Raw genomic sequence first — 17,272 nt, 5'->3', positions numbered from 1 at the left:
CATGGCCCTACTTATTGCATGGGTTGGTGGGTCTGTAATGTAGCCTGGAACACATAGACCCTTCAGTCTGCGACAAATGAAGGCAAAAGGACTTGTAAACAGGCAACTCAATGTTGGGTTGTGAAGGTGCAAATCCTTCTGAATCTCTGAAGTCCGTCACCCAAGCATTGCCGTCATTTCGAAGCTTCACTGGACAGATGTATTGTTCTGAAGTGTTCTGTCTGTAGCGTGTTACTTTCAGCAAGAACGGTCGCCATAAAGACGAGTAACTGTCAGTAGTATTAAGATCAGGTTCTTGAGGATCGTGTTAACGGGGAGTGAATGAATAGTCTTCAAGTGGTAGTCTTGTACCATATATTTCACGTCGGTGGACACCAGTCAAGGACATCACATATTGAACCTGCATGGACAATTCAGCCAAGTCAGTCAGGAATAATACAGTGCTACTATTACAACTATCTGAATGGTGTTGTATGGCCATCAGCTACCTCATTTTCTTGACAGCATTACTTACTGTGCCAGAACCATACGTTTACTGTTGGTTAAAACATGAACATCCACTTCCTCCATCACAAAGTGGCATTGAATTCAACACACCAATAGTATCAGTGAACCAGTGACACTTCAAAATGACACTACCTTTCATGTGATACAAACACAAAATGTATTTGAACCAACACATCGTGACACGTTGTTTCATTGAAATTATTTCCAATCAACACATTTTACATATTTTTTTTATTCAAATGGTAGTCAATAAAATATTGTTTAAGATGAACTCATTCAGTGAAAAGAACATCAACACCATCCCGGGCTCCAGACGTTCCCGAATTGTTTAGGGAAAGATGCGGGATCGGGAGGAGGGAAAAGGGCGGGGACCATCTGCTTCCGGTAATAATCAATCCGGGTTCTAAGTTTGTCAACCATGTCCGTCATCTTTGCTGCCAGATCGTTATGCTCAGTAGGATCCTCTGAAGGTGGAGAACATTTAGTAAGTGACGGATTTGTGTATCCGGCGAATTGTGTGATTACAAATGGTTGACATCTTGTGTCTGGCAGTGTTATGCAAGGACAGATTTCCTTAAAATGTGATATATTCGCAAACTAACTTGAATTGATAATTAGTTTTGTCTGCACGTACCACGAATGTTGTAGAGATGCACTGGGCTATCACCCTTCAAATATATCAGGTTATCAAAAACATCCCCTCGTGTCCTGTTCATATTAGGCTTGTACCAGCCGTCAGGTGCCCCAGGGTAGCCCATTAACAGCTTGTAGTCTCCAACCCTGTGAACAAACAATGTCACAGGATCACTTCCTTCATGATATGTAGTGTTGGAAAACACTTTGTAATAACTTTCCATGGTCCATCTTATTAGAAGTATTAGATCACAGTTGACAAGTATGTGTACATTTCAGGTGTTGATAAATACTTGGAATGTTACAAGACAGTTCTGCAACCGTATATTTAAAGTATTACCTTATTCCAGCATGTCCTTCCGTCGCAGGTTCAAAGTCGTCAAGATTGTATATGAACTCGGTCCGTGACGACGGAAGGCCATTCCTGATTGATTCCCAGTGGGTCATGCCATCGATAGATCTATCTACAACAGCATATAGATCTATGCTTGTATAAATACAGACGCAAGATCATAGGGTTATTGTGGAACCTGGTTGACAAGTACGTGTTGTTGGCACATATTAACGTGTGGGAAACTATAGTCAGGTTCCTTTGAAGACCAGGAGCAGCAACCTATGCCTGTAGCAAGAGGCGACTAATAGGACGGAGTCTTGATTGAAGCTTGCCGCAGTATATATCCCATTTGTGTTGATCGATGTCTGGGATGACAGACACTGTATTGTTAGGTACAGACTCGAATATTTACAGACTCCAATCATATAGCTGTAATCCTGCAGTGTTGAACAAACAACAAAGAAACTAAGCAGGTAGTCATTACCAGGAGTGCCACCAGCTGCTGACACCAAGGTGGGTTTCCAGTCTACTGCATGCATCATTCTGTAAGGACATGGATCCGGAATTACTCGAGTGTTGCAGATTTCGAAATTCATAAATACACACTTTAAGCTCAGAGGAGCCTTAATCGCCCCTTCATACTGATAGTCTTCTCAAATATGCCTAACGTTAAATTGAGGGTTTCTACCTACCCATTGTATGTTGTCTTGGTTTTCTTCAGTCCGGCGCCATACATTAAGGATGTCCCCCTCGTGCCTCCCTCCCAGATTGTGTGTTTCCCCCCTCTCAGAGGCCAGTTGTTCGCATTATTTTCTAGAGGACCTCCATTCTGGAATGATACCAAAGTGCTCAAGATACATAATTCAGTGATCTGGCTTTACTATTCCACAACAGAATTATGAATCTCTAAATATAGATGATTCTGCTCAATATATAACATAACAGCATAATAGCACAGTCGTTCGGGTATTTGTATGATTGTCAATGACTATGTACTCATAAACGACCTGTTTTAATATTGGTCCTTTCAACAGCTTCTGACTGTTTCTTTTGTTTGAGAAGACGACCGTACTTACATCAGTTGTAAACAGAATGAGTGTGTTTTCAAACAACCCCTTCTCCTTAAGTGCCTTCGTGACGTTCCCAACTGCATCATCGAGCGCAGAGACCATTCCTAACAATATTCCAAATAAGCATGAATTAGTAACGTAATCATATATGTAAAGGATAATGTGTTTGCATCTGGCAAGTATTTCTGATTTATCACATATCACCGATATGTATCCTTATGTTCAACTACGACTTGAGCTCTATCTGTTTCTGTATGATTTGTGTGGCTGTGATTCATGCGGTAGTGTAAAGTCCTGCAATATATTGCTGTAACATGGATAGCTACTTTGACGCATTGTACTGCGACCAGGCGATCACCCACCGACCTTTCACTCTATCAACTAAACCAGTTGAATAGGTGTGAATGTGTTTGTTATTAGATTTTGAAGAAATGTAGAGCACCTGAAAATGTTCTGCGTCCATGGTTTAACACATTAGGGTACATGTTGAAGTACTTCTCGGGAACCTGAAAAAAGAAAGATCAGCGTGTAGAATTTTATGAATATCAGCGACTAAGAATATGAATTTGCTTCACTATCGAAAGCAACTGACACATGCAATGGCGTTTGATATATACTGAGTCAAAAAAGAAACTTCACATTCTTTCTTCAGGGCACTATAAAAGAACAAGAGATGGTAAGATGGTTAAATTGTTATTATTTCATTGCTGAGATCTGTGTGATGTACTCGATACACTGACAGTGCCATAATCAGTTCCATTAGGCTACACCGCCGTTCCAAAACATGGGTATACAGAATGTCAAGTCACAAGAATAAAAATGCGAAATTTCTCAGTTCAATATCGTGTATGGCCGCCCCGCGCATTCACCACTGCCAAACACCGTCTCCTCATCGACTGCCTGATGCTTGTGAACACGTGGTTGGGGATTCTGCGCCATTGCTCTTGCAAGGCAGCGCCAAGTTCCTGCAAATTCTGAGGTTGGTTCCTAAGACCACGAAGCCTTCCCCCGTGCATCCCAAACGTGCTCTATTGGATTAAGGTCAGGGGACCTCGATGGCCAGTCCATGACGTTGATTCCAGCGTTTTGAAGGAAATTTCGTGTCAACATCGCGGTATGCGGCCGAGCATTATCATGCTGGAACTGTAGACCTGGGCCATGAGCCGCCATGAAAGGAACGAGTTCAGGGTGAGCACCTGGTCGCGGTAAGCAGCAGCTGTGAGGTTTCCACGGATGACCAGAAGTCGGGAACGGTTGTTCCCACAGAAAGCACCCCACACCATGCAACTTCCGCCCCCGAATCTGTCGACTTCCTGTACACAACATTGGGCATACCGTTCACGACGTCGTCTCCAGACTCTATGCCTGCCGTCCGCGAATCTGAGGGTAAACCTGATTCATCGCTAAAGACGACTCGATTCCAGTCTCTCTGGTCCATCGGAGGTGACGTTGGGCCCACAGCAGACGCTGACGTTGATGAAACGGCGTCAATATTGGCCCACGATATGGACGTCGAGAATGGAGATTGGCAGCCCGCAACCGATTTCGAATGGTCTGTGAGGACAGTCGACCTCTAAACATCTCAGCCCTGGTTCGTGTAGCCGGCAGAAATCTGTCACGTAGGTGACGTAGGACGATTTGACGGTCTTCTGCTCGTGACGTCACACGTGGACGACCCGACCTTGGGCGATCAGAAGTGGTGCCAGTTTGTTGTAGACGACCTCGCAAGTCATACACAGTACGACGGCTGCATCCCATTGCTCTTGCGACGTCAATAACTGATCTTCCCGCTTGCAACATGCCAACGGCACGTTCACGTTGCACATTTGACAATCGTGGCATTTCAAGTACCGTTAGAACTGTGGTTTAAAAAGTGTTTTTCAATTCTTGAGGCCAATGCAAACACGCATATGAAGAAAACTTCGATGCGAAGATCACGTGATCGACTGCACGTGCAAAACCTGATTTGGCACTAACGTCATTTGCACGACGAATGGATGGGTTTGAGTGGGTTTTGCTAACGTTTTTCTAGAGTCGAAAGATAGGATCCCATTTCGGATACATAGATGTATCATCAGAGAAAAAATTATTCATTATTTTCAAATTACATTTTGTGAAGTTTCTTTTTGACTCAGTATATATGCACACAATGAAGTGGACGTAGATGAAGATTGCTATTTTTTAGCACATGGCATATCTGTGGGTCATGATTAACTTGTGTAATAAGTTTGGTGAACCCAGCATGTATAGTTTCGATGATATGCCGTGGTCAGGTAACCATCAAACACATTTTGCATGTACCTAGCATGAACCTAGCATGTAAACTTTAAGAGATATGCTCCGGACAAAACCATCAAACACATTTGAAATAGCAAAAGGCACATCAATGGGTAATGATGAACATGTGTGTGAAGTTTGGTGAACCTAGCATGTAAACTTTAAGAGATATGCTCCGGACAAAGTTTCGGGACGGACGGACGGACGGACAGAATGAACGCTATATACCCCCGTTTCTTCGTAGCGGGGGTATAATTAAAATGAAATATAATATATACAAGAAGACAAAATGGTCTGAAGCTGCACGTCTTTAAGGTAAAGGAACTAGTTGATAGACATATTTACCTCAATTGGAGCATGTACACTCTGATATGGCAGATACATAAACAAAGGCTGGGAGACGTTGTGCTGGTTTATGACGTCAACAGCTTTCCGGGCGAACGTGTACTGAACAGAGAAACATAATGAATATACCACACAGCGTGTCGCTTAGCTCCTCCCCAAACAGCAATGACATGTAAAACTACACTTAGCATTACGTTGCATATATTTTGAGTCATGTTTGGGGTAGCAAAGTTATTAAAGCTTTCGTTCGTGACTCGATTCCCAACATCACTTAGTCAACTAGAGTCACATAGTCACTTCTTGTGACAAAATGGGTTGTTAAGAATCAGGATCTCACATAGTTAATTGTAGTGGTTGAGAAGTAACAATGATTTATACTGTGCAGACTGCATAATCACTGGTTGAACAGTCATATCGTTTACACTCAGTTGCACAAAATGTTGGAGCCAAGGTGTTGAAATAAATAACCAAAACATTGGACGTTGTGGAAGCTCTGCCTCAGTATGGATGTGCAGCCAGCATGCCTGCATTACATGGACAAAAACACTGTAATCCTTGATTTGAATAGGAACATGTTTTCCTATTTTATCTATGACTGTTACTCACAGCTGAATACTCTCCTGTGTAATTCCAAGCGGGTAGTTCGTTATCGCGGTAATCTAAAAAGGCACCTGCAAAGACATTAACGAACGCTGTTGCTCATAATATATGTCCATAAATCACATACACTTCTTCTTATACTTATTAGGCACATAAAGAAGCTGTGCAAACAAAAATTTAAAATCTAAATTTATCAAACCTGTGTAGACACATAAGGATTTAAACTCAGAGATTAGTGACATGTGTCCAACATGCATGCACGTGCCACGTTCCGTAACGTCAGTGGGTTCGTCCTTGAGACGTGCAATACGTTGTTGCACGTGCATTCCGGGAAAGAGAAACAGAGCAAATGAATGTCACACAATACTGTCACTTTGGAAAGTAGTAATATTTATCAAGAAATAAACTTTACACTTGTTGGATGTTTGCTGAAATTGTTGAACATATTGAACAGATTACACTTGTTGTCAATTCCTATGGCTTTCATATCTCAACATACACTTCTTACCACAATTGCGCTTTCGGTCTGTTTATCGAATCCATGCATCTTCTGAGAAGCGGTATGGTTTTGTGTTATCAAAATATGCAACATGTAAACAACAAGTGTAGAAGTGAGCACAGCTCACATACCCCCGCTTCCCACTTTGGGACATGTAAATGACTGATATTGATATATACTGAGTCAAAAAAGAAACTTCACATTCTTTCTTCAGGGCACCATAAAAAGAACAAGAGATGGTAAGATGGTTAAAATGTTATTATTTCATTGCTGAGATCTGTGTGATGTACTCGATACACTGACAGTGCCATAATCAGTTCAATTAGGCTACACCGCCGTTCCAAAACATGGGTATACAGAATGTCAAGTCACAAGAATAAAATGCGAAATTCCTCAGTTCAATATCGTGTATGGCCGACCCGCGCATTCACCACTGCCAAACACTTTCTCCTCATCGACTGCCTGATGCTTGTGAACACGTGGTTGGGGATTCTGCGCCATGGCTCTTGCAAGGCAGCGCCAAGTTCCTGTAAATTCTAAGGTTGGTTCCTAAGACCACGAAGCCTTCTCCCAAGTGCATCCCAAACGTGCTTATTGGATTAAGGTCAGGGGACCTCGATGGCCAGTCCATGACGTTGATTCCAGCGTTTTGAAGGACATTTCGTGTCAACATCGCGGTATGCGGCCGAGCATTATCATGCTGGAACTGTAGACCTGGGCCATGAGCCGCCATAAAAGGAACGAGTTCAGGGTGAGCACCTGGTCCCGGTAAGCAGCAGCTGTGAGGTTTCCACGGATGACCAGAAGTCGGGGAACGGTTGTTCCTACAGCACCACCACACCATGCAACTTCCGCCCCCGAATCTGTCGACTTCCTGTACACAACATTGGGTATACCGTTCACGACGTCGTCTCCAGACTCTATGCCTGCCGTCCGCGAATCTGAGGGTAAACCTGATTCATCGCTAAAGACGACTCGATTCAAGTCTCTCTGGGTCCATCGGAGGTGACGTTCGGCCCACAGCAGACGCTGACGTTGATGAAACGGTGTCAATATTGGCCCACGATATGGACGTGGAGAATTGAGATTGGCAGCCCGCAAACCGATTTCGAATGGTCTGTGAGGACAGTCGACCTCTAAACATCTCAGCCCTGGTTCGTGTAGCCGGCAGAAATCTGTCACGTAGGTGACGTAGGACGATTTGACTGTCTTCTGCTCGTGACGTCACACGTGGACGACCCGACCTTGGGCGATCAGAAGTGGTGCCAGTTTGTTGTAGACCACCTCGCAAGTCACGCACAGTACGACGGCTGCATCCCATTGCTCTTTGCGACGTCAATAACTGATCTTCCCGCTTGCAACATGCCAACGGCACGTTCACGTTGCTCATTTGACAATCGTGGCATTTCGAGTACCGTTAGAACTGTGGTTTAAAAAGTGCTTTTCAATTCTTGAGGCCAATGCAAACACGTGCATATGAAGAAAACTTCGATGCGAAGATCACGTGATCGACTGCACGTGCAAAACCTGATTTGGCACTAACGTCATTTGCACGACGACTGAATGGGTTTGAGTGGGTTTTGCTAACGTTTTCTAGAGTCGACAGACAGGGATCCCAATTCGGATACATAGATGTATCATCAGAGAAAAATTTATTCATTATTTTCAAATTACATTTTGTGAAGTTTCTTTTTGACTCAGTATATATATAATGTGAGAAGGATAAGCAGCTCACAAGACTTTCTCTTTGACTCTACTAAACTTAATATACATTTTAGATAATAGTTTTGGCATGTACTGATTACGGTAATAATTTATGGAGACTAGATTTATTTTGTGTTTTCCGTGGAAACCTGACATACAATTGAACTTGACTGTCTCATGTTGCACACAATGAAGTGGACGTAGATGAAGATTGCTATTTTATCACATACGGCATATCTGTGGGTCATGATTAACTTGTGTGATAAGTTTGGTGAACCTAGCATGTATAGTTTCGATGATATGCCGTGGTCAGGTAACCATCAAACACATTTTGCATGTACCTAGCATGAACCTAGCATGTAAACTTTAAGACATATGCTCCGGACAAAACCATCAAACACATTTGAAACAGCAAAAGGCACATCAATGGGTAATGATTAACATGTGTGTGAAGTTTGAAGCGAACCAGGCATGTAAACTTTAAGACTGACTGACTGAGTTTTAGTTTTACGCCGCTTTTAGCAATATTCCAGCAATATCACGGCGGGGACACCAGAAATGGGCTTAACGCATTGTGCCCATGTGGGGAATCGAACCTGGTCTTCGGCGTGACGAGCCAACGCTTTAACCACTAGGTTATCCCCTGCACCGCCCCGTAAACTTTAAGAGATATGCTCCGGACAAAGTTTCGGGACTGACGGACGGACGGACAGAATGAACGCTATATACCCCCGTTACTTCGTAGCGGGGGTATAATTAAAATGAAATATAATATATACAAGAAGACAAAATGGTCTGAAGCTGCACGTCTTTAAGGTAAAGGAACTAGTTGATAGACATATTTACCTCAATTGGAGCGTGTACACTCTGATATGGCAGATACATAAACAAAGGCTGGGAGACGTTGTGCTGATTTATGACGTCAACAGCTTCCGGGCGAACGTGTACTGAACAGAGAAACATAATGAATATACCACACAGCGTGTCGCTTAGCTCCTCCCCAAACAGCAATGACATGTAAAACTACACTTAGCATTACGTTGCATATATTTTGAGTCATGCTTTTGGGGTAGCAAAGTTATTAAAGCTTTCGTTCGTGACTCGATTCCGAACATCACTTAGTCAACTAGAGTCACATAGTCACTTCTTGTGACAAAATGGGTTGTTAAGAATCAGGATCTCACCATAGTTAATTGTAGTGGTTGAGAAGTAACAATGATTTATACTGTGCAGACTGCATAAACATGTGTATCACTGGTTGAACAGTCATATCGTTTACACTCAGTTGCACAAAATGTTGGAGCCAAGGTGTTGAAAATAAATAACCAAAAGATTGGACGTTGTGGAAGTTCTGGCCTCAGTATGGATGTGCAGCCAGCATGCCTGCATTACATGGACAAAACACTGTAATACTGATTTGAATAGGAACATGTTTTCCTATTTTATCTATGACTGTTACTCACAGCTGAATACTCTCCTGTGTAATTCCAAGCGGGTAGTTCGTTATCGCGGTAATCTAAAAAGGCACCTGCAAAGACATTAACGAACGCTGTTGCTCATAATATATGTCCATAAATCACATACACTTCTTCTTATACTTATTAGGCACATAAAGAAGCTGTGCAAACAAAAATTTAAAATCTAAATTTATCAAACCTGTGTAGACACATAAGGATTTAAACTCAGAGATTAGTGACATGTGTCCAACATGCATGCACGTGCCACGTTCCGTAACGTCAGTGGGTTCACCTGTCCTTGAGACGTGCAATACGTTGCTTGCACGTGCATTCCGGGAAAGAGAAACAGAGCAAATGAATGTCACACAATACTGTCACTTTGGAAAGCTCAACCCCTGCCCTTGCGATCGTTCAAAAATTAAACGGCTATTGAAACGCATAGCTTGCCAAGGCTCACGTCTGCACAACGTCACTGGATGGTCCGTGGGGAATGTCTCAACAAGTGGCTGCACATTTCCACTGCCACCGGAACACCATTTCTGCACCGGTGAGATGCTACCAGAACACAAATGACGTCATCGATCGGCCACGTTCTGGACGTCCACGTGTAAGCCAAGACAGGACAGATGGATAAGGGTGACCCATCTTCGCCACAGGTTTCAGACTGCAGTGATGACTGCCCGAACCATCCCAGGACTTCGCCGTATCCACCCCAACACAGTTCGACAACGTTTACGTCATCACGGGATCAAACCACGACGTCCCGCCATACGGCCTATCCTGACACAACGTCATCGACAAGCTCGCCGAATGTGGTGCTGCAATCATGTCCGCAGACCCTTGTTTTGGTGGAGAAATGTTGTTTTTACAGATGAGTCCAGGTTTAACATGTCCCATAGTGATGAACGTCAACGTGCCTATAGACGCGTGGGAGAACGTTATGCACAGGCCTGTGTCTTGGAGAGGAATCGCTTTGGTGGTGGTGGTTCCTTGATGATTTGGGGTGGAATAACAGCACGCCAAAGAACTCCTTTGGTGATTGTTGAGGGCAACTTAACTGGTGTGGGCTACAGGGTTTAGATTCTTCGACCTGTGGCAATTCCTTTTCTGCAACGTCATGGCCATGGGTTAACATTCCGGCAGGACAATACCCGCCCTCATACGGCAAGGGTTTATATGGATTTCTTGCAACACCACAACGTTGACTTACTGCCTTGGCTTGCAAATTCACCGGAGCATGTTTGGGGCGAGATGGATCGAAGTCTACGCCGTCTTCCTCATCCGCCAGATAACGTCCTTGGCGTGACATCCCACAAGCCTTCCTTGCACGTTTGATAGGCTCTATGCGTCGTCGATGCACTGCTGTTCTCAATGCCGATGGTGGGCATACCCGTTATTGAGCTTGTGACATGGTCGTTTGACCCTTGTCCCGCCTGTTGACTCGTTACGTCATTGTGATTGACTTTTCAATTGAAATTCTCCCTACTTGTTATGGTGTCATGATCCCTCCATTACAGTTCATATGTACCTTTGACATTGTTATCGTACTTATCAACTGGAATAATGTCTTGACAATGCACAGTTTCTTTGTGTGGCTAGTATATAATCATTGCAGCAAACGTGTAAAGACGTGAGTAAATTACCAGTATCAGTATTAGTAACAGGATAGTGAGGTTCATTTACTGTCTCACCTCAGTCATATTGCAGTTTTAACAGGTTATGAACCAATTTACACTCACACATGTTATAATATTAAGTATGTTTCAGATTTGCTGGTTTATAGAATTGTATATAATTCCTGGTAAGTGGAACATGTGCCAAAGCAAGCATTAATTACACGGTAATCTACGTAAATATTGAATGCATTATCTGTGCAAATGTATCTGCCATGCCTTTTTTTTAAAAGACACCATACTGCAGACAGACATAAATCAACCAGGAAAATATAAGCCCACCTGACCATTGTTTATGTCTCTGACTGTATCTGAATGGGCTCAATCATTTTAAAGTGATCTTGGTTTGCTCTGCTAATTAAAGAGTTTGTTGCGAGTATTTAAATCATGGTACGTGATATGTGCTTTCACATTGATACTTTATACTGTCTCTGATGAACTATGTGTCTACAATGCAAAACATTTCACAGAAACTGTTCAAACCTTGTGGTTACTTTGACTTTTTATGCAAGTTACTATGTACTTACCAACGCTATGATTGAAGTAGTCCTCCTCTGCACCGTAGTAGCCGAAGAACGAATCAAACCCTCTGTATGTTGGTGTACACTCCCATTTGCAAAACCCCAGGTGCCACCTTTAACACATCATCACAACGGTAGGAGGGTGTTGCGTTGGGTAGAACAATGAAACAACTTCCAATAAGGTGTCAAATCTGCGGACTTTTGAGTCATTCTGTCGTGACTTGAAGACCTATCTCTTCAACCAATAACTCTGTTTATTTTAGTTTAAACTTTTTGAAGCATCCACATATTGGAAATTAGGAGCTTTTCAAGTGCATTGAAAGAATGCGTTCATGCATGTTCTACTTTGCCTGTAAAGTATCCGTGACGCAATTCTTCTATTGACATGAATGTTTAGTTTCTCCGTCACACTGATTATTCTGGCAAGAAATATGGTTTTAAGACAACCTTCATTCCCACATATTTCCCAGCCAGACGGAAAATATCGCACTCTACAGAAGCTGTTGTAATCTTGCGCTTTTGCTGGACATACTTGCCGATCATGTGAGTAGCGTATCCAAGTTTCTTCAACTCTTGCGGCAGGAAGGTGTAGTTCAGAGGCACACATGCAGGCTGAACTCTGCTCAGAACTTTGTGCTAGGAAGTGAAATATTGACATATTACATGTACGTACATCACAACACGACAAGACGACACGTCCCATTATTGTAATTATGGCTTAGCTTAGACGTGAGTCACAAAACACTTTCGTTGCATCGTTAATGTTAGATATTAATGCACACCCTGATTCATTTATAAGAAAGAAGATACTTTCATTTTACTCACCTGCATGCCCACCTTGAATGGAAACATTCCACTCATGAAGGCCGTGCGGGAACTGTAAATCATCGAAGGAGTTTGAGGATGACGGGGCTATATCTAACATTGCTCATACTTACATCGCAGACATGCTCATATTAATTTCGTCTTGAAAAGCCTTCATTTATGACAGTTGTAATTTTCTAGATTCAAATTGATCATTCCACATAAACATTCTGACAAATGTATATCTTAAATTGACACAAATGTATTTGATGTTGTACAGGTGGAACTTGAAAGTCTCTCGACAAAGTGCTGAAATGTTATGCAGGACAGATTGAAAAGTTGGATGCGTTTATATTATATACGGGTTTAAGCAATATGAAAATCAACTGATATTTACGGGCTGCAATATGGCTGGACATAGGCGCTCTCAAAGATGATCCCTTCTGCAGCCAGTTTGTCAATGTTAGGAGTCTTCATGTTTGGGTTTCGGAAACCAACATCATTCCATCCTTATTGTAAATAAAGGTGAGATGATATAAGTTGGATATGAATGCATCATTGAACCCTTTGGTAAAACAAATTAAATTTTCTTGCATAAAAATTGCGTTTATCGCACTTAAAATACCAGACTTAGAACCACATAAACATAAACTGGACATCATCTACCATGTGAATCCAAAACTGTGTGCCAAATACCTCTTCATTCGATTCTCATGCCAAAACACTTTGCGTGCGCAATGATTAAGTATTCGTTTACTGCTTGAATATATTTACAGGAGAAACTATACATTCTTGTTATTTTATGGATACATTAATGACGATACTCTGTCATCGTGTTGAGTTCGATATATTTACGACATAGTCAAACATGCGAAATATTTCGAATCTAAACATGTGTTAAGTTACTGAAACGGATATATAACAATCTCAAGAATAACCGATTTTTGTTACATACCTGCTGATTCATAAAAGCATGTTGTCTAGACCTAGAAAAATGCCCTGAATAATAACTGATAACGTGAAATCAAACTTAAGTTAAGACGAATAGACCTTGTATCTTGTGAACACAATATACTCACCTAAATCATCTGCAACTATGAAAACAATGTTGGGACGTTGCGTTGCCTCACAGGACACAAGAATCGAGAGGAACACAAGGATGTACTTCTCCGTCATTTCACTGTCCATATAAAAGTGATTACACAGCAGAGGTGTTTGCCATATTTATCAATGGCACTCATTCGCTTATCAGCTAGATTAGTATAGAAGTATGCGGTATGCGGCATGTGGTATGTGGACATTATGGTGAGGTTGTAGCGACTCATGAGCACAAAAAAGGATATTTAAATTACAATTGGCGCATACAGACATGACAATACTTCATGACTGATTACAGAAATATTTTATCACATATTTGTCTTGGCCCACTTGCACAAATTCCACGTCTGTAATCTTTCACGAGGTCGTTTCAATGTAGAGGTTATGATATCACGCCACATATTTTCAAAATACTTTTGTACGTCGCCTATTGTAAACCTGTTTGTAATATGCATATGCTATCAATGTGTTTCATTATTCAAGGGGACGTGGATTATCTTGCCTACTATTTATAATCAGAATAAGACGAATGACAAAAAGCAGTTTTTGCATCGAATTGATACCAAATTGGATATATTTTAACAGGCATGCCAGTTTCATTTTCTCTTGTATACACACAGGCTCAACTGAATCATTGTTTCAAGTTGCAACAGAAATTTGATGACGAGTGTTTGAGTGATATTGAAATCAGTTTAAGGTTAACACTATCCGAACTTTTAGCTATTCCCAAAGTAATTGAGGTTTCATTCAAGACCAGGAAGAGGCATCCTTTGGGTTGTTAGTTCGTCAAGAATGTCCGCGATCTTTGCTTCTGCCTGTAAACGGTGAAAGTGTTGAAGTAGGTACCTTCGAATGGTATATACTGACTGGGCGATTCAGAGGTGTATTTCCAGGTAATACATATCAATGTATAGTAACGGTTAAAGTCATACAATTCTTACAACTAGCTTCTCCGTCACCAGTCTTCTTCACGTGTTGTAGGTTAGATTTGATATACCAAATGGAACCATATCAATCAAGTATACTACACGGATACACAGGACTACCTCATACTGTATGTGTTTGTGGTGGAGTCCGTCTGTAACCTGTTCGTAGGCCTGTGTTAGCTACCAGCTTCTCCCGGTTGGCCTATTCGCTTTTGCCCTGTGAACAAAGAACATAACCAGGATTAACCTCCTATGAATCTGAATTTGGCCCGATCGCTAGCCACTATCCATACACAGCTTGGATCTGTTAATCTTACATGAACGTAAAATGTTTATTATTTAAACAACGAATATAAGTACCATAAAAGTGCGCAGATGCAAACTTATACGTTCTCAAGAAAGTAAGGCTTTATTCTGTATTCAGCTTCAAGTATATTGATGATTTCAAATCGTGTAATAATTGCTATTTTCCTTCGAAACGATTCACATGAAATGACTGATGGAAAGGAGTTTGTCATTTCTAATTAATTCAATACAACTAAATCTCAGGAACAATAGCTTATAGGGGGACATTGAACGATTGTTGATGCTAAGATCTTAACGTCAGTAGCCGTGCTACGTATTTTGGGCAGAGAAACAGCGATATTGTATGAAGTACCCAGGTGTTAGGACAAAATGTCATTCTCAAGTTAACTAAGACACCTACACGTCAGGTGTTTTATTAGTGTGTCTACCCACAAGGTTGGACAGGGTTAATGTAATAGTCTAATAACTAGATGTTAGGAATGTTTTGCCTGTGTTACTGTTGGAACATTGTGGCCTTGATTTGAGCGAGTGAGTGAGTGGGTTTAGTTTTACGCCGATTTTAGCAATATTCCAGCAATATTACGGCGGAGGCACCAGAAATAGGCTTCACAAACTTTACCAAAGTGTGGAATCGATCCTGGGCCTTCATGTGACGAGCGAACATTTTACCAACTAGGGCTACCCCACCGCCCGGACCCTAGCTTTGAGCAGTTAAATGTAGTTCATACTTGTGGAAAGTGAGGCTGGAAGGAGAGAAAATGTGTCAGGTTTTTTATATGGTGGATGTGATTTCTTCTAAAGTTCCTTGCTTATTGATAAATACACCATGTAAATACTCTAATTACAGTCATATTATCGTCATTCAATTACACAATATGCTCTTGTTCGCCACACAAAGAGATATCACACTAACTGTCGCGATTTTCTTCCACTACGGTACTCACAGAAGACAAGGTTAAATGGTCCATGAAATCAGGTCCCTCTGACGCAGAGGCACTTGTTAAAATGAGTCTCTCGGACACGACCAAGGCTTAAGGGAAAGAGGATAGCAAAACGCTGATACCAGAGGAATGTACTTTTTTACATTCGTTGACGTTGGTTTTATGATAAGGTTTGCTACTGGTACTATTGTTTCTGCACAAGTGGATTGTAGCAAAAGCATGATTTTGAAAAAGGGATATAATTTGCATGAGAGAATGAGTATGGTTTAAGGCCGCGTGGAATTTAGCATTGGTTTATATTGTGCCTAGTGATTTTACCAGTTTGGTGAAATACAAAAGCAGGAGCGTAACTTTCTGGCATACCTAAGAAACCGCTTTGCCGGACCCGTGAAGATGCGGGTTAGAATTGATCTTCAGCAACCCATCCTTGTGGTAAAAGGCGACTAACGGGATCGGGTGGTCAGGCTCGCTGGCTTGGTTGAGACATGTCATCGTATCCCAGTTGCGTAGATCGATGCTCATGCTAATGATCACTGGATTGTCTGGTCCAGACTCGATTTTTTACAGACCGCAGCCACGAAAACTGGAATATTGTTCAGTACAGCGTTGAACAACAAACCAATCATCCCAAATACCTCTTCTACAATTTGGCACCAGTGAAGAGCTACCCCCTGGTGGTGGGTGCTGGGTAACGCTAAGCGCTCTTCAATCCCCCGTTGTGGACCCGGAGGTATATTTGGTCCACCAATCCGTTTGCCGTGGGTTGTGCCCCTGTGTCGGTGGTGGAAGGGAGTCTAGTGGTTGAGGGCACTGGTTCCAGGAACAGAGTTCCTTTGCCCAACACACCACTTCGCCCCTGACTTCACCTAGACGGGCGGTAGAACTGACCCGGCTCTATCAATCGGCTGGTCACGCCAAGCCCTGTGCATGGTGATTATATTTGCACAATAAATTATCATTTGGGTCTTGGAAATTTAGATTTCAATGTTTAAATTATTGATAACTTTCCTATGCCAGAAGGCGGTGGCTCATGGGCAAATCTGGTGATATTGACTTCCAAATTCAATATGTGTCCACTTTCTTGTCATGTGCAAGAACCAGCCTGATATTTAATTGGTATACAAATATTGCTATGGGTGTCATACTCGCTGGAGTATAACATCCCTGTATCCCTGGTGTCAGCATCTTGGAGATCCGGTGCTAATTGACATCGTCCTTGTTGACACTCCATGGTGGGTGGGGAGCAGGGATGATGAATTATTTTCCTTTCATTATGGCGTCATGCCCTATATATCAAAGGGAATCGAAAATTATGAAAATCAAATGTGAAAAGAATATTCCTTATCTTGAAGCCAAGAAACCTTTCACAAGTCAGTCTTCAACTCAATTAAATATCTCATATTCCGCCGCAGTCACCCGCTCTGCAGAAATGACCTCTATTGCATGTCAGACTGACTTGACTTGGGTCAAGTCAGCTCAACCTTTTTCATCAACGTCAGCCATGACACCAACTACCCCAGTCACTCAGTCTACGTCTGGTTCCCAGACAGAGGAAATTGATTCCGTGATCCCATCTC

The 17,272-nt window shown here is 42.1% G+C and overlaps 1 protein-coding gene across 1 annotated transcript; it reads right to left on the bottom strand.

Moving 5' to 3' along the window:
- Positions 1–723: 723 nt before the first annotated feature.
- On the bottom strand, positions 724–13,672 carry LOC124256247 (arylsulfatase B-like). Its single transcript, XM_046690213.1, has 14 exons — positions 13,504–13,672; positions 12,822–12,933; positions 12,446–12,497; positions 12,153–12,256; positions 11,627–11,733; positions 9,433–9,497; positions 5,167–5,268; positions 2,987–3,050; positions 2,551–2,648; positions 2,167–2,303; positions 1,959–2,017; positions 1,481–1,604; positions 1,142–1,287; positions 724–971 (listed from the first exon to the last, which is right to left on the bottom strand). The coding sequence occupies exons 1-14, from the start codon at positions 13,610–13,612 to the stop codon at positions 799–801; spliced, it is 1,452 nt and encodes a 483-aa protein (XP_046546169.1). The 5' UTR covers positions 13,613–13,672; the 3' UTR covers positions 724–798.
- Positions 13,673–17,272: the final 3,600 nt, after the last annotated feature.

Source organism: Haliotis rubra, unplaced genomic scaffold, assembly GCF_003918875.1.
Source record: "Haliotis rubra isolate DU_JTF1 unplaced genomic scaffold, ASM391887v1 Scf620, whole genome shotgun sequence".
Classification (NCBI taxonomy): domain Eukaryota; kingdom Metazoa; phylum Mollusca; class Gastropoda; order Lepetellida; family Haliotidae; genus Haliotis; species Haliotis rubra.
This window is presented reverse-complemented; position numbering and strand designations above follow the sequence as displayed.

Bases quoted from the DNA above. Each gene is read 5' to 3' on its own strand.
- LOC124256247 (XM_046690213.1), bottom strand. From the start codon at position 13,612: ATGGACAGTGAAATGACGGAGAAGTACATCCTTGTGTTCCTCTCGATT. The intron at 12,257-12,445 runs GTGAGTAAAATG...TTCACTTCCTAG, and splicing joins CATTCAAGGTGGGCATGCAG to CACAAAGTTCTGAGCAGAGT. The intron at 2,649-2,986 runs GTGCTCTACATT...GAATATTGTTAG, and splicing joins TGGACGCAGAACATTTTCAG to GAATGGTCTCTGCGCTCGAT.